We start from the raw sequence: 24,443 nt of genomic DNA on the forward strand, positions 1-24,443 counted from the left end.
CCAGACACAACAGCAGAGACGGCTTCCGGTACACTTCCGGTTGACCTTTTAAGGAGATCTCTTCCAGTGAGCGCTCTCTGCTGCCACCTGGTGGATCTCCACAGCTCCTGCATGCGCTGCTGTCCAGGTTCTGGCTTCAGACTTCATTGTTCAGCTTTTAATCTTCACAGATTCTCCTGGACCCACTGCTGATGGAGCTGAGTCTTTGTGTTTCATCAGGTCTGCACTGACTGTGTATAAAAGTCACCATCAGTCTTTTACTTGCCATATTTTCAAAAATATTATAATTTATGTGAGAACAATTTGATGTTTGTGTTAATAGAACTTTCATATCTATAGTTATACATGTGTTTTTATTTTTTTACATAGGGGGTCACACCTCACCTCACCCTCAACACATAAACGGTTCTGTCATAATTTTTGCTGAAGTTAAATATCAGAATGTCAATTTTTCCAGAAGTCTGGTGCACAGAAATGTAGAGAAGGTGAAATCAGAGGCTGGAGGGATTTCATGTGTAAACACTTAAACATCTCAGGATGAGAGTGGAACCAGACCCGGCTGCAGGAAGAAATTAAGGGGGGGCTTTCCATTCTTTCAGGGGGGCCACACTTTTTCATCAAACAAATCTAAAGAAAACTAACAAAAACAATAGTGTAGTGCTGCGTCCATTCAAATAAGTCAAAGGTCAATTATAAATAAGTGTAAACATAATCACTGTCAGGATGAACATTAACTGACGTAAACATTCATGTAGGAGAGGCAACTACAGCAACCAGGGAGCACAGATCAAAACAAAGCATGTTACCATTCTGTGTGTGTCTGTTAACTGTGGCGTTATATATGTGCCGCAGGGGCGGTTCTAGACAGGGGCCAGCAGGGGCCCATGCCCCTGTAGAAATGGCCCTGGCCCCTGTTATGGGCACTGTACTAAAAGCATGATGTTAAATAAACTTCTCATAATTATTTGCAATGGCAAAAAAAAAACATAACTGATTGGTCACTTTGACCAATATTATTTTTTACCTATACAGCTTTACTCTAAAAAGAATTTAAAACTTTAGATGTTTCACGTTTAGCTTTAGCCGTATTGAGCTGGGGGCAAAGTTTTCAACTGCTAGATCAGGACTCTGAAACCTGCAGTTCCAGAGCCACAAGTGGCTCACTTAATATTATTACAGTTAAATATTAAGTTATTAATATTTAACTGTAATAAAAAGTTAAATAGTTAAATATTGCCATTTTATTGTTTTTAAATTTTTTTGTTCTGTGCCCCTGTGAAAAAACACTGGCCCCACCTTGGCCCCCCTGGTAAATTTGGTCTAGAACCGCCCCTGATGTGCCACATGAGTGCGCAGGAACCAATCAGAGCGCACAGTGAGACAGGTTTTCAGCTTTGAATCATCAACTCTGATAAACTCTTCTCATCCCTCTGTCCATCATGCTCGGTTCATCTCTGCTCGCGTTCAACCTGCTCCTTCCACGCTCAACCCGCTGTGAGCCGCTCGCTCGGCTCTTTCTCCGCTCACGACATCATGAACTGTCCACCTCACCAGCCAATCACAGACAGGAGTCTTTCCATCCAATAAGAGTAGGCTTGCAAACACTTACTACTAATCTGGAGGGACAGACTATTGTTGTATAACAAGACCCTCCGCAGAGTTAGAGCAGCATATTTTTCATCATTAATTGAAGAGAATAAAAATAATCCTAGATTTCTCTTTAGTACAGTTGCCAAACTTACCCAGAGCCACAGCTCTGTTGATCCATCCATTCCCTTAGCTCTTAGTAGTAATGATTTTATGGGATTCTTCATAAATAAAATTGATGCCATTAAAAATAAAATAATTGGCATCCTCCCAAACATGATTACCTCGTCCTCAGTAAGTGAGGCAGCATTGGAGGAATCTTTAGAATCTGTGCAGTGTTTGAACTGTTTAGAAGCAGTAGAGCTTTCTGAGCTATCTAAAATTTTAGCTTCATCTAAACCTTCTACCTGTATGTTAGACCCAATCCCAACCAAGTTGTTTAAGGAGGTATTCCCTCTGATCAGTGGTCCTATTTTAGACATGATTAATCTATCCTTAGTAAATGGATATGTACCACAGGCTTTTAAAGTAGCTGTTATTAAACCTTTACTTAAGAAACCTTCTCTTGATCAAGATGAGTTAGTAAATTACAGACCTATATCTAATCTTCTTTTCTTATCTAAAATTCTTGAGAAAGTAGTTGCTAATCAACTTTGTGAACATTTACAAAGTAATGACCTACTTGAGGAGTTTCAGTCAGGCTTCAGAGCTCATCATAGTACTGAAACAGCTCTGGTGAAGGTCACTAATGATATTCTCATGGCCTCAGATAATGGACTTGTGTCTATACTTGTCCTGTTAGATCTCAGTGCTGCGTTTGATACAGTTGATCACAATATTCTCCTACAAAGACTTGAACATACTGTAGGGATTAAGGGGAAAGCATTAGGCTGGTTTAAATCTTATCTGTCAGACAGATTCCAATTTGTTCATGTTAATAATAAATCTTCCTCAAACTCTAGGGTCACGTGTGGAGTACCACAGGGTTCAGTCCTTGGACCAATTCTCTTTACTATATATATGCTTCCGATAGGCAAAATTATCAGACAGCATGGGATTAATTTCCACTGTTATGCTGATGATACTCAGCTATATTTATCCATAAATCCTGATGAATCCAATCAATTACTTCGACTGCAGTCATGTCTTGATGACATCAAAAGCTGGATGACTTTAAATTTCCTGCATCTAAATTCTGACAAGACCGAAGTTTTAATCTTTGGGCCAGAGTCCTCAAAAAATAAAGTTCTTAACCAATCACTTAATCTGGGTGGCATTAATCTGGCCTCTGGTAATAAAGTAAAAAATCTTGGTGTTATTTTTGACCAAGACATGTCATTTAAATCCCATATTAAACAGGTTTCCAGAGTTTCCTTTTTTCACCTCCGGAATATCGCCAAAATTAGAAACATTCTGTCCAGGAGTGATGCTGAAAAACTGGTCCATGCATTTGTTACTTCAAGGCTGGACTATTGTAATTCTTTACTATCAGGAAGTCCACAAAATGCAGTTCAAAGCCTTCAGCTGATCCAAAATGCTGCAGCAAGAGTTCTGATGAAAATCAACAAGAGGGATCATATTTCTCCAATTTTAGCTTCCCTTCATTGGCTTCCTGTTAAATCAAGAATAGAATTTAAAATTCTTCTTCTAACGTATAAAGCCCTTAATAATCAAGCTCCATCATATATCAGAGCTCTGATTACCCCGTATGTTCCTAACAGAGCACTTCGCTCTCAGACTGCAGGTCTGCTGGTGGTTCCTAGAGTCTCTAAAAGTAGAATGGGAGGCAGATCCTTTAGCTATCAGGCTCCTCTCCTGTGGAACCAACTCCCAGTTTTGGTCCGTGAGGCAGACACCCTGTCTACTTTTAAGACTAGGCTTAAAACTTTTCTTTTTGACAAAAATTATAACTAGTGACTCATGTTACTCTCAGCTACCTTTATAGTTTTACTGCTATAGGCTTAGGTTACTGGAGTATATCAGGATCTAATTTTCTCACTATATTGAGTTCTACTGTTCTTCAATTATGCATTATGTGTTGTCATTTCTGCTTTAACTTTCTGTTCTCTCTCTTTTCTCTTCATAGTAGGTACACCTGGTCTGGCGTTCTGTTAACTGTGACATCATCCAGAGAAGACGGCTCACCCGCTACTACCATCTAATGTAGAACAGATTACTAGATCAATGTGTGCTTCTGTGCTTTTTTGTTTCTCTTGTTGTGTCTCTGTTCTGTCTTCTGTAACCCCAGTCGGTCGAGGCAGATGACCGTTCATACTGAGCCCGGTTCTGCCGGAGGTTTTTTTTTTCCCGTTAATGGGTGGTTTTTCTTCCCACTGTCGCTTCATGCTTGCTCAGTATGAGGGATTGCAGCAAAGCCATGTACAATGCAGATGACTCTTCCTGTGGCTCTACGGTTCCCCAGGAGTGAATGCTGCTTGTCGGGACTTTGATGCAATCAACTGGTTTCCTTATATAGGAAATTTTTGACCAATCTGTATAATCTGACCCAATCTGTATAATATGATTGAACTTGACTTGTAAAGTGCCTTGAGATGACATGTTTCATGATTTGGCGCTATATAAATAAAATTGAATTGAATTGAATTGAATTGAACACATCATTCAGATGGATTAAATCAAAATGCTGCAGCTTTTGGCAGAAATTTCTAAACATAACGGTGGAATTGAAGAAAAACAAAAAGAAACGGTTGAATATTTTAGACTAAATATTTTAGCCTAAAATATTTAGTCTAAAATATTTAGTCTAAAATAAGTGAGGTGTGAAAAATGTTTTTGTCTCTTTTCCTTCCAGCTTCTGGGAGGTGATGCAAAAGTTTCTCCTGATCATAACTGTAGGAGCCATAAATGTATCATGTTTATTTGTCACATGGTGAATGGTTGCTATGGTGATGTGTGGCGTGTATGTCATGTGACACGTTTGGTGAAGGGGGCTGGTTGCTTCAAAAGAGGCGTGCTTACCTGTACCTGGTTTGACAGGAGAGAGGGGGGGGGGGCGTTGTTGACCGTTTTGCCGCGCTAAGATGAACTACAGATCATGTAACACCGTAGAGACCTGTTAACAACGAAAGCCACTGTTTAATAAATCATTCACGATATACAGGTTTTACCTCTGCTTTGTTCCTTACATGATAAAAATGACTTTAATGAGGTCCTTTTTGACTGTCAGGTTTAAAATCATCATCCATTTTAAAATCGAGGGGCTAAACATTAATTGTCAGGGTGTCTAAATCAACAGGATCAACACTTCTTTCTCTGTTTAAACTGGTATATTTGACAATTCATAATTTGCAAAGACAAAGAGATTTGAGTTTTGATGTTCTCCTCGTCATTAACTTTATCTCTTTCTATAGATTGTCTGTCTCATTAAATTCAGGACTTTGCATGTGCCTTTTTAACTAGGTCTATACTGAAAAACCTACAGTAAAGTAATCAAATGTTTATTCCGTATATAGTGCAGGAATTTATTTGATAAAAAAATTACATCACCTCCCAGAAGCTGGGAAAAAATCTTTAAAAAATAGACAACAGCCTTTTCTACACCTCATTTAATAGGAACTATTTTTTGTCTAAATATTTGAGGCTAAATATTTTAGGCTAAAATCTTAAACTGTTTATTGGTGTTTTTTCTTCAATCCCTCGGTTATGTTTAGTAATTTCCAGGTTCTCTGGAATTGCTGCAGCTTCTGAGCACAAAGTGAAGACAAAGGATTCATATGGAGAGACTGGAGGACATGCAGCGGCTCAGTTCACCACAGCAGAAGTAAACTTGATGTAACACAGTTTTTTATTTTGTGAATTGTTGTTTTAATGCCAAAAAGAGCCCAACAGATTTTACTTTCACAAGTGGAGCCTTACTGCTTTCTCCATAGAGCTCCGCTTGATTTATATATGCAAGAAGCTTTATTATAATTTATGCTGGGAGTGTTTCATGTTATATGGACACTGACACAAGAATGTAGAAGAGAGAAAAGGAGAAAAGGTGAAAGAGAAAGAGGAGAGAAAAGGGAGAGAGCGATATAACATTCTCTGAGTGTGCTTCTACATCTGCAAAGAGAGATATAAAGAACAGCAGAACCAGCTGATAAAGAATTACAGGAACAACCACCTCAATACCATCACTGAAGATAATAACAGCATTAATTAATACGACATGTAGAAAGTGACAGCTGAAGATAATATTAAGGGTTTTGCGTATGGATGTGACCCAGTTTTCTGACACAATGCTTCCCAACTCTTCAGTGAGATTACCTGAAATAAAAAGCTTTAACTGAGCTTTTTATATCAGGCTGGAGAGTCTGGTAGCAGAACAGAGGACCAAGGTGATGAGAGAGAGGAGGAGGAGGAGAGGAGGAGAGGAGGTGCAGCAGCAGATGAAGAGAGGGAGAGTAGAGACCATGGAGAGACAGCTGAGCAGGAAATAGACCTGAGAATAAAACCTCTCCATGGAAACAGTCTCATTTTAGTCCACTCTCGTCTGCTTATGACTGGATTTAGGAATTCTTCCAACCCAAATCTTAGCGCTCCATGTAAATACATCGATCTGGGAAATTGAGTAGAATCCAGGGTGTATCCCATGAAATGTGTCCCGTCAGGACTGGACGGGTCTCCTTTATGCTGCCTAAGCTACTCTGAGCTTTAACCCAAAATAAAGAAGGATGAAGGAGGGAATTTAGTTTAAGTCCAACAACAACAAAATGCAACATCCATCTATTTTCTAACACGTCTATCCCTTGTGGGGTCAGGAGGGATGCTGGTGCCCATCTCCAGCTGTTAATGGGCGAGAGGCGCGGTAAAAATGCAACATCAGCACCGTCATATTAAGTTTTATCACCACTATGTACTTCAGCCATTTTGACCAATAGTCATTGAGTTTATCAGTTTGTAGTTTAAACTTAAATGTGATTCTTTATAATTAAAAAAATAAACAATATCAATAATGATAGGAATAACCTTCTTAAAATAATTACAAGTTATCCATTTCCTGGCAGCTACTAATTTTATTCTTATCATGTATTAGTCAGCTGTCAGGAGGAGTATGTCCCCCAGATTCTCCACATATATAGTTTCATAATGAAATATTATTTTCTTTTCAAATACTCAGTGTTTTAAACTTCTATTCTATTCATTTTCTTTGATTTATATTTAAACTGAGAGACCATAACAACATCCTTTCTGTCTGGGATCAATGAATTATTCTGACTCTGATCGATTCTCTCTGTTTTCCTCGTTTAAAAACAGAAACCTCCAGTAAAACCAAGATATTTAAATAGAAATAAACATTTGCAGTTTAGAGAATAAATCTTTGATCTGAACCTACAGAGGCAGCAGTCCCAGTGTGTTAAAGAACAGAACCAGAACCTTGAGCTGGGTCTTTAGATCCATGGATGCTGCAGTTTCATCTCCTGACCAGCAGAGGGAAGCAGAGAAGCTGATATCCAGGATCATCAGTTTCAGAGGCGCTGATAGGATGTCTGCACGGTTTAAAAAGATGAAACATGTTCTGGTTTCTAAATGTTGTTTCTATGTATTTTGTGTCTTGATGTTACTTGTGGTTTTTCAGTCCTTAATTTTTATGATTTAATATGAAATAAATAACTGCTGGGGCAGCTAAGCATCACAGGGATTATTTATTTAGCTTTTAGAGAGTCCTGTCCCTTTAAATGACGGACAGCCAGTCCAGGGTGGACCTGTAACCACTGATGGATGGAGATGTGGACCAGCGGACCAGCCCGTCCCAAAGGTTCTGCAGAGATTACTGAGGAACACATGGATCAATGTTGATGGAGACATTTCATCCACAGGCTTTCAGTTCTGGTTTGTTGTTTTGTTGATTTGTTAGATTCACTTATACAAAATATACAACAATATTTAGATGGTAAAGAATATTATCTGCAGGCCATTAATGGCGCCTTAATCAATAAAAATAATAATCTTACTGCTTTTGCTTAGCACTCTACCTGATTTATATATGCAAAACTCTTTTTATTATTTTGGGATTGTTTCAAATTTAATGGACACAGAAACAGAAATGTAAAACAAAAAGAGAAAGAAAGGAAGAGAAAATATCAGACAAACGTTAAAAAGGAGAAACTGTGACAAAAACAGATCAGAGGAAAAAGGCAGTAAAAGATAGAGGAGAGGAAAAGGAGAGAGAATATAACATCTTCAGTCTGCTTCTACACCTGCAGAGAGATAAAAGAACAGCAACAGTCTGTGATCCTAAATTCAGCACCAAGCTGAATGTCTCTGTGGGAACATGAATGTTTTTAGTCTTTCTGCATCATGTCAGGCAGATTTTTTCCTCTGCTGTCAGATTCAAATCCAGACGATGAAAGCAGCCAGCAGCTTGAGCTGAGCAGCCAATCAGCAGCAGCAGTGTGATCTGTGGGCTGCAGGGGCTGATGGGAGCTCTGAGGAGCTGCTAGAAACCACGTGGCCCTCGTCTGATCTCACAGCTCGTCCTTGTTTGGCCTCAGCTGCATCAGAGCGCCACTTCTCCCCAGGTTCACCAGAGGAAACACCACTGCACAAAATGCTTTTCCTCCCAGCTGCTGCTCTCTGCTGTCTGTGTTCAGGTGAGTGTTTGCAGCCAATCAGGAGCCAGCAAAGCCCACCTGGAGCCAACACTGTCACACTAACCTTCACCTGTCTGTCTGTGTCTCTACAGCGCTGACTGCCATGGCAGCACAGCTGCTTCAGGATCTATCTCTGACCAGGAGAGAAGGTCAGAGGGTCTCCTTCAGCTGTGGAGAAACTCATCAGTGTTATTTGGACTATGTAGTCTGGTACCAGAAGAAAGAGAATGAAACGTTCAGAGCTATATTTTTAGTTGGTAGCGACTGTAGTATAGCTCAACGTTACAATCATCCTCAGAAAGATGATTTCTCAGCTGTTAACATTCAGAACGGCTGTGAATTGAAGATAAATGAAGTTAAATCTAATCATTCAGCCTCCTACTACTGCGGCTGTATGGTGCGGAGCTCCCACAGTGAGAAATGATGCGTGCAGCCTGAACAAAAACCTCCAGATGAACAGATGTCTGAGCTGCACAGTTCTTCTTCCTGTTAGAGGAGAAGAAGTGAAGCTTGATGGCTGCTTTCCTTCTTCAGGCCCTTTGGTGTCTTTGTTGTGAATAGAACAACTCTTCAGCAGCTTGAACAGATCATCTCTTCCTATTCCAGCCATGATGGTGTTTGGCTCATGAAGAGAGGAGCTGATTCCAGATCACATTCACACATTGTTCACCTTCATCTCAGACGCATTTAGAGGCTGAACAACAACTGTCTCTGGTTTTAATGCTGGCATTTTCATTCTAAGCTTAGAAAAAGACAAAGATGCTGAAGTAAACTTTACAAATAGAAACAAAGCAGAGAATCTCTGAGCTGCTGCTGGAATAAAGTCTGTTGCTTCTTATTAATGTTAATAATCTCTCAGTAAAACACTTCCAGCAGATCTTGTTGTTTAACAGCTTTCAGCAGATTTAGGAGATCATTTCACTTTATTCTACTTTAAAAGACAAATCTTGGACTGATCTCAGGTCAGCATTTGGGATTTTATTTAGTTAGATGTTTTTAAGGCTTTTAATTCTCCTTTAATCATGTCAGTATTGGTTAACACAACAATAGAGAGATAAATAAAATAATATTTAATCTAAGATGAAATTTCTCCTTTTTAATAACCTGTTTTCAGGCTGATCTGTATGACAGTAATATCTGTGTAGAAAGTCTACGCTCCTGTTCCTCTATGGAGATAATTTCCTGCCAAAACGTTGTAAGCAAAAAAATGTGTTGCACACAAAAAAAAAAATTGTTTTGCAAACTGTTCGCCAACCTTGCACTCAAAATATCATTTATAAGTTTTCCTCGAGTACAAAACGGTCTGTTCTTGCACAAAACAGCCTCTGCTCGAGTACGAAACAATTCCACCCCGCTGCGGTAAATTTGTGCCAAAAGTCACGTGATGCATTGAGTTGTTGTTCAGACTTTCCGACAGCAGGGGGCGCACCCGAAAAAACCGAAACGTGCCGGTTTGGCTGAGGAAGAGAGACGTGATATCACAGCTAACAGCATCAGCACCCCACAGGTAACTTTCAAAACTTTCCAGGTGAAAAAGTAATAGCTCACTGATAGATCATGTAAGATTTTAGTTAAAGGCCCTGGTTAGTTTTATCTCTGATTTAAAAATGCTGTGTAACGGACTTTTGAAAAATAATGTATTTATACCATGATTTAACTCTCCTTTCAGAATTGAACGTCTTTGGAGAGACGTGTGGTGCGCAGGAACTAACATACACAACAATGTGCTGCACTCAGGAGAGGACAACAGTTTGCTTGACCCGTCAAACATGTTAGATAACTTCTGTTGTCACTATTTATTTGTCCCAAGACTACAAATAAGTTTTCACACCATCAGCAGTGGCTGTGGAACTCGGAGCAAAATCTCTGGGTGGCAATTCTGTCAGCATAGGTGGGAATATAGATGGCCAAGCTCTCATCCATGCTTGCTATAGCTGATATGTCAGTCTACAAGCACAATGAAATTATGGTTAATATAAAGAAGAAATAAACTAAAAAGACTATTTTAAGCACATGATTATTAATCTTTACAGCAGAATTTATGATTCTATGCATGACATGTTTTAAAAAAATTAAGCTGCTTATCCTTATCTCTATATCTTTTTGTCAGCCTATCTCATTAACATGAAGAACATTTGCAGTCACAGGCCCTGTTTACAGAGTACTTAAACGGTGTAATTCCCATGACGTACCACTAGTAGTGCTGTGATTTTTGAAGCTCCGCGTCAAATTGCCCAGAAGAAGAAAACAGCGGCTGGCGGAGGACTGTTTCGGCTGCAAACTGTTGTAAATAAACCCACAGCTATAGCTGAAAGCCCCCCTAAGCAACAGTTAAACCTTGTAGTGTGTAAATGGAGAGTACAAAGGCAACGCAAACCTGTTTTCACCGTGTGAACAGAGCCAGAGACTATCTAAAGCAGAGTTGTTAACTATAAATAACTGCCGAATTGGTCAAATTTCAAGTAGAGGACTTGCTGTATATTTATGACTTACCTTGTCACTCCTCAGTGCAGAAATACATTCCTCCGACAAATGACGACTTTTTAAAAAGAAATAAAAGGCGCCCCTCCGTCTCTCCTCTTCTCCATGACACTCAAATATCCCGCGAGCTGATGCCGGGGTATGTTGCGTTGTTATGATGAGACAATTATCTGGTTTTAGCAAGATAAGTCTCTCATTAAAACAAGAAACCTTTGCCGTTAAAGGGAGAAAGTTATATAGTTATAACAAGTTGCCTTATCAGCCGTGTGGAAGCAAAACGCTTTGGTAAAATCCTTGAAAGTCACGTGACCTCCCACAGCCGGAAGAGGCAGCCTGTGTGCCTGTGAGCCTGCGCTCAGGGCAGTATGTGAGCCTCTGAGCCTGTGAGTCTGCGCAAGGGGACACAAATCGAAAAGATACGCATACAAATCTTTCCACGCATTTGTGCATCTCAGGCGGCAGAAGAGTAGCAAAAATCACGTGTGTAAAGAGAGCCAACCGAAAAACCGCTTGACTTGTAACCAATGATTTGTCTGTATTTCTGGGTCTTGAAGCAAAAACACTTCAGACACAAGTGTCTCTGTGTGTGCTTACAGATTGATCTACACATTTGCAGATCTGAATACAGATTTGTGGATTTTTTACACAATAGCAAAACGGATTACACACAAGTAGTTTTACACATTTGCAGATTGTTGTACAGACACAAATCTCCTCACACATTCACAGATTTATTTACACATTTTCAAATCCCACTGCACATACACAAATCGAGATACAGACACACAACTCTCCACACACATTTGCAAATGTTAAAGCTACTATTTTGGCCCCATACAAAGTAATCAAAAAATGTTATACTCAAGAAAAGTATAAAGTACTCCAAAATATACTTAAGTGAAGTAGTGAAGTATTTGTACTTTGTTACTATACAACACTGCTCAGATGTTTGAATTTTTACCACTTTTAATATTTAGTTTTTCTCTGGAGCATTTTTTTCTATATTTTAAACAATAAAACCCTCCTGCTTACAACCTCGTATCAAATGTCATTTCTCAGCATTTCTCCAGAGTTTTAACCTTTCCTGCAACCAACCAATCCACAACGGATCAAATGTGAGGAGGAAACACGCTGAATCTGCAGAGAATTACAGCTGATACTAAGACAACTATATATATTATTTCAGGTCTGTGTCATGGTTTAGTTTTGATTCGGCTTTTGTTGCCATTGGTTTTCGGTTTTTCCACCTTGTTTTAGTTTTAGTTAGGGTTTGACTTTATTTATTGTTTTTAGTTTCTCCTTCCCCTCACTTCAGCCTTCCCTTCCACTGCAGTTAGTCACACCTGCCAGCCACTAATTAGCCAGACTCACTTCACCTGCCAGCCTCCCTACTTAAGCCTCACTCTGCTGTCACTCCTTTGCCGGTCCGTCGTCATTCTACACCCTCTCCATGCCAGTCCTTCAGTAAGTCTTTGTATTCTGCTGCCCGTTCCTAGTGAAGCTTTGCTTTTTGTCCAGATATTTCCTATGAACTGCTAACCTGACAAGCTGCTTTGGAGAAGCCCTGCTCTGTGCCCTGGTGTATCCCGTGAACAGCTAACCTGACTAGCCACTCTGAGAAAGCTCAGATCCATGCCACGCCACCCAGCTTTACCGGACTCTCTCTCCAGCCCCCGCAGTCATCATCTGCTCCAGCCCTGAGAAGTCTCAGGTTTTCACCCTCCACAACTCACCTTCTGAAATAAACTCTCCTTAACTGTGCTCAGTTTGTGTGGTTGTGCTTGGGTTCATGAAGACAACATCTGACACTATGTTTTGAATTATTATAGGGCTTACTGCACAAAATAGATTAAATCTATTATGTGCAGTAAGCCCTGGGGAGCTAATACTTTTTATTTGGCAGCTCTCCAGCAAATACTGTGATGAAAAGAATAGATATCTACGCAGCACCTGGAGAAACTAATATCAAATTTCCTTCCCTCCAAGTACAAAACGAAATTCATTTTAGGACTAAACAGGATTTTGCTGAATATGTTCTCTTTAAAGGGGCCTAGTCACGTACTTTATGAATTTCTACACCAGTGGCTCACTATGATCGCATACAAAGGATTTCTGATTAAATTAAAACCCTGTTGACTTATTGTTTATTTCTGTGTTTTAAACTTTGATTTTGCTCTATTTGTTGGTTAACAGAGCACCTTTGTGTCTATTTACCATAAATAGACCATGTGACCAGAAGTAAATCACATAAGGACTAAATAAGGCAATGCACCCACAGACATATTTACAGGGTTATAATGATGATTTAATCAATGAATACAATCATAGTTATATATTAATTCCTAGCAGTTAAATAGGATACCAGTAAATCAGACAGAACAACAATGTTTATGTCTAATGACAGCCCCCTCTGCAACTTCAGAGGATGTCGGTGGCAACTATGGCCATGATCGAGCTGCAGGCCTCATTTGATGCTCTCACTAAAGCTGTGAATGAGCAGAACCGTAAGTTGGATGCGTTGGAACGTAGGCTGGCTACGGTGGCTGAACTCAGAGGATAGATTGGATAAAATTTTGGATAATCTTGGTGATAAATAAACACCGATCCCCTCATGGACCCCCTACAGTTTGCCTACAGAGCCAACAGGTCAACTTGGACCTTCACCACATCCTCCAGCACCTGGACTCTGCAGGAACCTACGCCAGGATCCTGTTTGTGGATTTCAGCTCTGCCTTCAACACCATCATCCCAGCTCTGCTTCAGGAGAAGCTCTACCAGCTGAATGTACCTGACTCCACCTGCAGGTGGATCACAGACTTCCTGTCTGACAGGAAGCAGCAGGTGTATCACAGACTTCCTGTCAGACAGGAAGCAGCAGGTGAAGCTGGGAAAACATGACTCTGACTCCCAGCTCATCAGCACTGGTTCCCCCCAGGGCTGTGTTCTTTCTCCTCTGCTCTTCTCCCTGTACACCAACAGCTGCACCTCCAGTCATCAGTCTGTCAAGCTCCTGAAGTTCCTGACGACACCACTCTGCCTCTCTCCCTCATTCAGGACCTACAAGTTACACCAACGTAGCATCTACAGACCTTCTGCGTTACATTAATGCACAGTCTACTGTGTATAGCTCTAGATTCTGTAGATATATCTATTTTGTTTTGTCTGCTCCATCAACACCAAGTCAGATTCCTTGTAAGTTCAAACCTACTTGGCAATAAACTTGATTCTGATTATGCTTGTTTTTTTCTACTTAGTTACTCAGTATTTTAGTTACAGAGTTTCTCACCTGGCAGGTATTCATGCAACAAAACCAGAGACTGAGGCGCTAATTCCTGATAACCTCATGGGCCTGACTTGGTGTTAAAAAAAGAGCAACTTTATTAATGCTAAGAAGTCGGAGAGAAGTGCTGACGCTGCAGGAATCCCTCCATCTTTGTCAGGGGAGAGTCTGAAAAGGGGCGGGTCTTTGCTCATGTCTATTGTTCCTACTTTAAAACGTTGGTAGAGTGATTAAAGGAGGCAGTTTGGTTCCCAGCTCAGACGCAGCTCTCTCTCTGCTTCATGACACCTTCAGCTTCCAGGAAACCACAGACCACCAAGCAGCATTCATGATCTCAGGAGATTTCAGCAGCTGCAGCTCAGACTGAACACACTGAAGACTTTCAGCCAGACAACATGCCAACAAAGAAGGAAACACACTGGCATAGATGAGAGGCTTCATCCAGGATGTCTGCAGAGCTTCCTTCACTCCTACTTTGGACCTTCAGAGCACATTTCTGATGTTCTGCCAAGGATCCAGACAGGAGCTCAGAGCAACTTCTCCAAGACAGTTCAGCTCTGATCTCCTGAACATGAGCTCATGTTCCACCACTGCTTGCTTCTCATTCAGACACTTTTTACATCTGCATCCAGTCATGAAGAAGCAGCAAACTTTCCTCCACTTGATCCTGAGGACAACATGAAGATGTGAACTAACTCCCAGATCCAGTCCATGTGGACTAAAGTAGTGGAGCGAGCCACTGACTGACATCAGCATCAGAACCATGCTGCTAGTGTGGCTGAAAGAAAAGAGAAGAAGAGACGGTCATGTTGATGTGAACATTAGAGAAAGACATGATGGAGCTGAAAGCTGATCCTGCTTCATCATCTGGACTGCTTCTCCTCAGCCGAGCCATTCAGCAGCAGACGGCTTCTGGTAGCAGTCTTTGTCCCTGTGTGGAGGATACTGCTACCATCTGTGCTTCTGGAAGCAGCTGGATGGAACAGGTAAGAACCAACATTTATTGTTTGATTGGACAAGTTCACATGTGTTTAAAGTCACTTTCTGCTGCTTCAGCATTTACATGTTAGTTTTTATCATTAGGAGACAATTCACCATGAAAAGATCAAGAATTAAGGAAAACATGTAAAAATATCTCTGAAGTATTCAATAAAACAGATTTTGTGATTTCACAAATATGAAACAGTGAAACCTTCAGTAACTCTGACTCTGTAATATCTGCTAATATTGTTGATAAAAGTCTAATTAGTGTAAAATCTTCTTTAAACATTTACTAACAGCTAAAACTCAGTGTTACATGAAGCTGAGAGAGAAAAACTGAAGATAATCAGACTGAAAAACAGCAGAAAGGTTTTTGTATCAGTCCTTCTCACTGTGGGATGAATACCTCTTTGGTTCTGGAACCAAGCTGTTTGTAACAGGTAAGAACAAAATTTATTATTTTATCATAGAAGTTCAAATGTGTTTAAAGTCACTTTCTGCTGCTTCAGGATTTACGTGTTAGTTTTTATCATTAGGAGAGAATTCACCCTGAAAACATCAAGAATTTAGGAAAAACATGTTAAAATAAGTCTCTGAACTATTTATTTAAATACTTTTTGTATTTTAACAAATATTAGAGAATGATATGTGAAAACCTTCAGTAACTCTGACCCTTTTTTATCTGCTAATATTGTTGATAAAAGTCTAATTACTGTAAAATCTTCTTTAAACATTTCCTAACAGCTAAAACTCAGTGTTACATGAAGCTGAGAGAGAAAAACTGAAGATAATCAGACTGAAAAACAGCAGAAAGGTTTTTGTATCAGTCCTTCTCACTGTGGGATGAATACCTCTTTGGTTCTGGAACCAAGCTGTTTGTATCAGGTAAGAACCAACATTTATTATTTTATCATAGAAATTAAAATGTGTTTAAAGTCACTTTCTGCTGCTTCAGGATTTTAAACGTTTTTTTTTTAAATAATTCTAATATAATTTAGACAGAAAAGGATCATAAATCTCTTTGAAGAATCAAACATCTAAGTTTCTAAAGGTTGTAAAGTTTCTTGGTAATAAATCCTGAATGTTTCTGATCAGCAGAGATGAAATCTGCTGAAAATGAGTCCAAAGGTCCAAAGGTTCTGGTTCTGGTTTTAAGTTCAGAGTGGAGCAACAGAAGCATTTTGCTGCCATGAATCAAAGGATTTTCTTCTGCTGCTTTTAAACAGTGTTCAGTGAGGCTGCAGGGTGGATCAGTGGGGAGAGCAGCGGCACCACGTTCTCACCCTGTGGCTCCTGGATGCAGCCGTTCTGGGTCAGAACCCGGAGCCCGGCCCGTTTACTGCACAGCTTCTTTCCTCTGACGCCTTTTCTCTCTGATTTCTGTTACAGAGAGAAAAATATTATTTAGAGTCAACGTGTTTGAAAGCTGAAATATTTACTGAGAAATAATGAAGACGGTATTTTAATTAATATTTTATATTTGATCTTCATTAATGACAGAATGAGACGGATGTTTTCATGTTAAAGTTTTATTGTTTAGCATTTAAATCAAAATTGTTGTACAACGTCCATCCATCGTCTCCCATGTATCGGGTTGCGGGGGTAGCAGCTTCAGTAGGGAGGCCCAGACGTCCCAGGTAACATTATAAATATTTAAGTTTGGGTGAAATTAAATACATATTTTAAAAATAATTTTAACAAAAACAGGAAAATATTTCAAAGAATGAAAAGTTTCAAAATATAAATCAACAAAGAAATTATTTTTAGTTAGAGGGTTAGGGAGTTGATTTTTTTCTGATGAATAAAACCAACTCAGGCTACAAATGCTGTTGGTTAAAGTTGTTTAACTTTTGTTTCTATTGAATCAAACAGAAATATAATAAAACAAAAGAACAAACATGAAAAAAAATCTTTAAAACCTTCATAAAATGTCTGCTGCTTCATTTCTGACACGAATATAAAGAAAAACTGTAGATAAAAACCAAAGATCTGAAAGTATTTAATGACGTGTTGGACGAGCAGATTTTAGATTTCACCAGTTTATCTTGAACAAATAGAAATATGATGTCATCACTGAGCTTTTGATACATTTCTTTACATTTATTTTATTCCTAGAATCAGATAAATGTCAGAAATCTGCAGCTTTTCAGCTAAATTACTGCAGAAAAATTTATTCTAGGAGAATTTAGGAGTTTTTTCTGGTTTGAAGATTAAAAAAAAAAGTAAATGTTGAAATGCGTTAAAACTTTTATTGGTTGTGAAAAATGTTTGTTATGAACATAAATAATAGAAAAAGAGAAAAAACAGTAATTTTTATTTTTCTGATCATTTAATGATGTGAGTGAAGCTCAGAGTCGCATAAAAACACTGAAGTACTGAGGAACAGTTGGATCAGAACATCTGATATTTTTTGTGAAAATGGGGAAATCAGAAAGATTAAAATAAAATAAAATCCTTTAATTTCTGTTAATTCTGCTGATTTTCTGCTGACAGTGAATGAAAACACGAGATTAAGATCAGAAAATGACATCAGAGCAATAAAAGCCATTTTAATGCAGAAATGTGTCCTGAATGAGAAGCATGTTTAAAAGCTGCTTAAAGTGATTTTCTAAAGGTTCTGTTCCTCTGACCAACGGGCCTCATCAGAACCACATTCTCATTTATTAAATGACTGTAAATAGACGTGAGAACAGCAAATGGACTGAATTCCTGTGGAGCTTTTCTGCTCATACCAACCACTCAGAGCTTCAACTAGAGCCACGTTCAGCCAGTCTCACACATTCAGTCACCGCTACGCAGGGCAGGGCGCTACGCAGCCAGGGCCTCACTGCCTTGCCCAGGGGCACATCAGCATGAGGCAGGAGGAAGCTGGACTCAAAGCAGCAGCTTTCAGGCTCCAAGATGGCTCCTCTGTTAAGCCCCAGAAGAGAGCAGAGTTCCTCCAGGGACAATATCTGCTGGTTACTGAGCTTCCAGCTGACCTCCAAACGGCCCAGCAGGCTCCGCTGAGAGAAAACAACATCAGAACCATGAAGATTGTGGAGAAGAAGTCTGAGCAGAACAGAAACTGGAGGCTGGATGTGTGTGTGGGGCATTTCTGGTGAAAGCAGCTTTTCTTCCTCCTCCAGTGAAGTAAGTGGAGGTGGGAGAGGAGCCAGAAATGTCCTCCAGTCAGAGCCCAGTTGCTCTGAGAGAAGAAGCTGTGGTGAAGCTGCCATGAGTCAGTGTCTGATGTGAAGGTGAATCCAGAGTCTGCAGGTAACTCTGGGCTGCATTGATGAGTAGTTCAGGGATCAGAGTCCATGGAGTTTGCAGGATCAGACTGAATGCAGAGCTGCAAGCTGCTGCTGACTGTGTGAATGTGTGTCTGTGCTGCTTGTTGCTGCTGTCAACCTTCAGATGTGCTGCCAGTGAAGCCCGTGGTGAGCGTGTACCCAGCAGCATCCAGAGCCCACCTGGAGGGGAAGAGCTACCTGCTGTGTCTGGCCTCAGGCATGTTTCCTCCTCTGGTCCACATCTCCTGGCAAAGACAGAAGGAGGACGGTGGTCTGGAGGATGTGGGAGAGGGAGAGCAGCTGGAGCTCAGAGAGTCGGGACGCAGCGCCTCCATCAGACTGCTGGATCTGGACCTTAACGTCCCCCAGAAATACCTCTGCTCTGTCAAGCATGAGGGGGGCCCAGTGAAGGCCCACAGCCTGCAAGGTAATGAAGGCTTGGTGACTGTGTTCAGCAGCTTGATGTGGAGACGCTGTCAGAGACAGCAGAGGAGCAGAGGACGCACATTTGTCCCTGCAGCTCCAAAGCTTTGACTCCTTTTCTCTTTCAGAGCTTCCAGCTCCAGCCTCCTGTCCTCCAGAGAGACCAGACCTGGCAGCTCTGCAGCAAGCTGACTGTAAGATCACCTGCTGACAAATCCATGATCAGCTTCAGCTCATCACAAGCTGTGTTTGTAGATTTCTGAGGTGTGTGTCTCTGTGTGTGTCTGCCAGTGTCCTTCCAGTCTGAGTGCAGGGTGAAGCTGCTCTGCCTGCTCTACACAGTGCTGATAGTCAAGAGTCTGGTGTACTGCTGTGGACTCTCTCTGCTGATGATGCTCACAAACCAGGGACCGTCCACCACCTGAACACACAGAGCTGACTCTCTGCTTTCTCTCCAGCTTTTCTTCCTCTGCTCGTTGCTGATTGCTGCTTTTAAAGCTTCTTCTGACGTCTTGAAGTCGCACATTAAGTCAATCTTTTTATTGCAGCTTCACAGACTTCCTGTAAGGATTTCCATCCAGATGATGACATATTTCTGTCCTGGACTGTAATCTGTGTTCTAGTAACTTTCCATTTAGATCCTCTCTGATTATTTTCTGTCAGCTCCAGATTTGATGCTTTGTTGTTATCAGTTTGGTCTTTTTTTATTTCATTCTAACAACTTTGTGGACAATCACTCCTGTTTTTATTAAAACCTTTTTGTGGATAAAATGACCTCATAAACTGTTTGTGTTTGTTCTTCAATGCTCCATCAAACTCTGAGTCTTTGTCCAACATATTTCATCACACACTACAGCTGATGAGCAACATGCTGAGAATCGATTAAAGGACAATCAGCTCAGTTTCACAGAACCGTCTGAATCAAAGACTTTGATCAAATACACATTTTTATTGTTTAGTTTTAAAGCATCAATGACAGGAAGCTGGAGACTCATTTACTGAGAAAATAACCCAGTTCAGATATAGACAGTCTTGTTATTTACCAAATTAATCCATTTTAGACCATTGTCATTAAAAACATTTGTAGAAAATTGATTAATAATTTGCAGATTGTTAAAGGAGTTTTATTCTGAAGTCACTATGGCCTCCCGCACTCGGACATGGAGGCTTGCAGACATGATGGCTGTGTATGAGATCCACTGCTGATTGCAAGGTCAATGCTTGTGTGTTACTATGCAGAATACTGATTGTCTAGGATAGACTGGCTCTGTTTGGTCTAACTGCGGCCTGCTGTGGAGTATTTAGAAAGAAGATATTCAGAGACAGGGCAGACGCAGACTGCAGCGGGACCGTGGGGTGTGATTACTTTCCATCTATGTGATCTCTGCTCTGTTTCTCAATAAAAGTGCTGGAACTTCATCACCACCGTCTCCTTTTTCAGTAACTCTGGGAAGTCAGTTATTATTGTTTAGAATTCCAATCACACAGATTAAGAAGTTAAGACAGTAAAAACCTAGTTCTCTGTGTTCTAAGTCTGAATCGCAGGTCTTCAGTCATCAGCTGAGTCTCTGATCTGAGAGAGGCGAGGTCCAGAATTACTGGTTCAGAGTTCTGACGTGTAAAATCGAGACAGACCATTTAGGATTTTAAATAATCAGCGGAACCTTACATGAAGTTGTGTAATGAGAGGAGACCCATGAACAACAGGACTGAACTAGAACCTTAATGTTCTGGTTGAAGTTTAGCTACTGATCAGAAACATTTGCCAAGTTTCCATCTGAGAGCTTTTTGTTGGTTAAGGTGTGACGGTGACTCTGTTAGACAACCACCAGGTCCACTAGAATAGACTTCAGTCTGATCTGGGTTTAGTTCTAGGAAATAAGAAGCAATCTGGTTCTTAATAAGAATAAGGCAGAAAAGCAGAGAACCCAGATTGTTCTGATTTAAGTTCTAATGAGACATAGAACAGAGTCATCAGTGGAACGATGCTAAGACACAGGGCTGACATGGTAGATAACAGGGCCGAGGACTCAGCCCTGAGGGACTCCACTAAACATGAGAGCAGCTGAAGAACTAAAGCTGTCAGCAGTGACTCTGAAGACTTTGTGTGATTATTCTGATGGAAACCAGTGGAGAGCAGATCCACAGAGACCAAACCAGTTTGAAGTGAACTAAACCAAAGATCAGCTCTGACTGAGACGTCCAGACTCCTCTGATGACTCTGCAGGAGGTTTTTATTCAGCCATCAGTGACTGAAACAATGAGAACGGAGCAGAACCAACATGGCCGTCTGGTTCTGCTGTGGTCTTCAGAGGAACACAACAACAGACTTGTTTGTGTCGGTGGTTTGTGTGTCTTTCTCTCCTGTTGCACCATGGGAAAATACAGACAAGTCTAATCAAACTTTAGATGCAGGTTTTTCACTGATGGACAAAGTTTTAATTATCATTATCAGCATTTATTTGTGTCATTAAACAGATTGAGCTGTTTTCAGGCTGATCAGCTCTGAGTTCAGGGTCTGAACTGTTTCTCTCCCTGATGAAGAACACAGGTGCTTCCTGGAATGATTCTTTCAGCTCAGCCGATGCTTGTAACTGTCATGTTGTTATTAAAGTGAAAAGCCACAGCTAACAGTGTGAAGGCTGCAGAGAACAAACCCACACAGCTACAGGAAATGAAGTCTGATTGGCTGTCAGCAGTTTGTTCTGCTCTAATAACCACTGAGAACAGATTCATATCTGCTGCTCTACAAACTCATCATCTGCCCTCTGTGTCTGTGGTTTGTTTCTGCTTCCTGGAAACATTTTATCTGTTTTTATTTAAATTACCATTACAGCTAACTGATTGTAAGGTGAAGGCCTCAGTAGTTCATTTCCAGAACCATCATCATTAATCCTCAGTGTTCTCCTGTTGAATCCCTCTGACTCCCTGAGCTCCAGCTGATGAAACTACTTCAGCTCCTGATGAACACGGCCCTCATGAAGCCAACATTCAGACTTCAGTCCTGATTATCAAACCTCTGGATGCTTGTTTTTAGCAGCAGGAGCTTCAAAGCAGCTCTCTCTGCTGTTTGTTCATGTGTGGAAACAACAGTGTCATCAGCGTAGAGGTTTATACTCTCACTGTGAGATGATTCAGACAAAAACTAAATGATCAGAGAACATCCAGCTGAACCTGCTGGATCACCAACTCTCTATTGACGCTTTACACAGACTTTCTATTAATAAGAGACATGTTGGCTCTGGAGGACACAGGCACCAGCCCCCCCTCATGATCCCATGAGAGACAAACAAGTAAGAAAATGGATGGATGGATGTTGGTGCTGGAAAAAAGCTGTTTTATTTTTGTCTACATTTGATTAAATTAACATAATTTAAGTGTTCTTGATGTAAAAGAGAGAAATTAACACAAAGTATATGTTTGTGTTGCCAAAAATACTGAATTAATAAACGTGCAGAACGTATAAAACTGTGCTTACAGTGAATGATAAATAAAAAGAAAGAAGAAATTAATCACAATAAAATGCATCAAAATGAAACCAAACTTTACATTCAGTCTGTCCCTGATAACATTAATACTGATCAAAGTGATGAATGTGATAAATTGCTGAGATGTGATGGTGCTGAAAGCTGGAGAGAAAGCAGAGAGTCAGCGTGTGTTCAGGTGGTGGACGGTCCCTGGTTTGTGAGCATCATCAGCAGAGAGAGTCCACAGCAGTACACCAGACTCTTGACTATCAGCACTGTGTAGAGCAGGCAGAGCAGCTTCACCCTGCACTCAGACTGGAAGGACACTGGCAGCTTCACTGGCAGCTGAGGAGGGACAGAAGCTGCTGCTGGATCAGGACCTGGAGGTGCTGCTGATGGTGGAGACCTTGTTGTTGGAGCTGGACGTTCTGGAAGAAAAGAAGTCCAGCAGTTCAATCATAGCATGAAATGACCCAGTTTTCATCTGGATCTCTGATGAACTCATGCTCTGCTTTTGGTACCGTGGAGTTTGGTGGAGTTTGTCCTGCAATTGGTGGGTTGCCGTTTAGATCTGCGGCTAAAAAACATCTCAGTCATTGTGTCCTTGGGCAAGACGCTTCACCTGAATTGCCGGCTGCCGGTGGTCAGAAGGTCTGGTGGCGCTGAATGCCTGGTAGTCTCGCTTTTGTCAGTCTGCCCTTTGCAGCTGTGGCTACTAACATAGCTCACCACCGTCAGGGTGTGAATTACTGGTTGTAGTGTAAAGTGCTTTGGGGTCGTCAGACTAGTTAAAGTGCTGTAGAAGCCATTTACCATTTTAGCGTGTTTATGTCATTTAAACCAACAAATTAAACTAAACATCTTAATATCAGGTAAAGATAAACAAAGAAAATCCAAAAAGCTGGTGATGATTTCATCCATCCATCATCTAACACGCTTATCCCTTACAGGGTCCTTGTGTTTAGTGTTCTTCTGTCTCTTCTGTACTGTGACTGGCTCTGAACTTAAAAAGAGTAGCTAAAGTCTAAATATTTAATGAAACTACTATTTCCTCTTTGTGTTGACTAAAGTACATTTCCTCCAGACATGTGGCTTCAAATGTGTTGACTTGGTGTCAAAGACTAACTGAGCCTAAGTGGACCTGGCTCAGAGACTTTCAGCACATATTGGCCTTTTCCACTGGCAGAACTCTCGTTCTTGAACTAGTTTGGTTCGGGCACCCTAAAATTTTAGTGCTTTGTTGGGAGCCAACACAGAAATGTATAATGTTTTATATTAACATTATAGGTACTGTTAAATAGCATGAGAAAGAGAAGGACTGCTGCTTTTGGAAGGCAAAAAGGGAGATGGTGGTGTCTCATACAAAGCTTGGATGAAAATGGTTAGAATTATATGTGTATCATTATGCTTTATCAATTAAAACCACCCATCCATTTTCCTACATGCTTATCCCTTCTAGGGTTATGAGGGGTGCTGGTGCCAATTGTTATGAAAATATACAATCATTTATATGATAATAGTGTATTTTAAAGTTATACAGATATTAACCTTTAACACAGTAACCTTTTTTTGTAGAATACAATGGGTACATTCAGACTTCAGTAAGGGTGCCAGCTGCAGGACAGAATGGGAAATTAATGAGAGCCTTGTGGAGAAGATAGTGTTTTTAAAAAAAAGCTTTCCCAAGGACTCAATGTTATTTGAGGAAACTCCCAAGAAACAAGCCAGGGTAATAGATTACATTTAACGGTTGAGTGTCAGAAAGCACATGTGTGAGGCAGACTGAATGTCTCCAGGGGGGTTAGTCCGGCCCCCTTTGGAGCCGTCTCTGTGTTAAAAGGCTTGTTCCGAGGGTAAACGCTGAGACACATTTTACAATCCATGGAAGATACTTCGGGATAAGATTAGGCTATCCGCGTCGTGATAAAACTTGTAAGTTGTCTCCCATTTTGGAATTCCAAATTGTAATAAATATATGTTTTAACTGTTTGCCTTTGATTATTTGTGTCCTCTCTTCCTGCCAAATCATCGAACCAGATGGATGAGACGGGCTGTGGTAACATGAACGAGCCCTGAGTTTTAGCACTATCTCCAGCTGTCATTGGACAAGAGGCGGGGTACACCTGGACAGGTAACCAGTCTATCACAGGGACACACAGAGACAAACAACCATTCTCACACATTCGCACCTGAGGAGAATTTAGAGAGGCCAGTTAACCTAAGAATCTAGTTTTTTGGACTGTGGGAGGAAGCCAGAGTACCAGCACCGGCTGGTTGAGTTGATGCTGTCACGTTTTGCAGCCGCTGCTCTTCACTACCTGTTTTTAAGTTATTTTTAACGTTTTTTACGGAT

General features: G+C 40.6%; 1 protein-coding gene across 1 annotated transcript; it reads left to right on the forward strand.

Moving 5' to 3' along the window:
- Window positions 1-7,975: 7,975 nt before the first annotated feature.
- LOC118561433 lies at window positions 7,976-19,475 on the forward strand. Its single transcript, XM_036133524.1, has 6 exons — window positions 7,976-8,183; window positions 8,276-8,580; window positions 15,308-15,365; window positions 18,325-18,627; window positions 18,752-18,817; window positions 18,915-19,475. Exons 1-6 carry the CDS (start codon window positions 8,141-8,143, stop codon window positions 19,046-19,048), a joined length of 909 nt encoding a protein of 302 aa, XP_035989417.1. The 5' UTR covers window positions 7,976-8,140; the 3' UTR covers window positions 19,049-19,475.
- Window positions 19,476-24,443: the final 4,968 nt, after the last annotated feature.

The sequence above is a fragment of the Fundulus heteroclitus genome, unplaced genomic scaffold (assembly GCF_011125445.2).
Source record: "Fundulus heteroclitus isolate FHET01 unplaced genomic scaffold, MU-UCD_Fhet_4.1 scaffold_63, whole genome shotgun sequence".
Lineage (NCBI taxonomy): Eukaryota > Metazoa > Chordata > Actinopteri > Cyprinodontiformes > Fundulidae > Fundulus > Fundulus heteroclitus.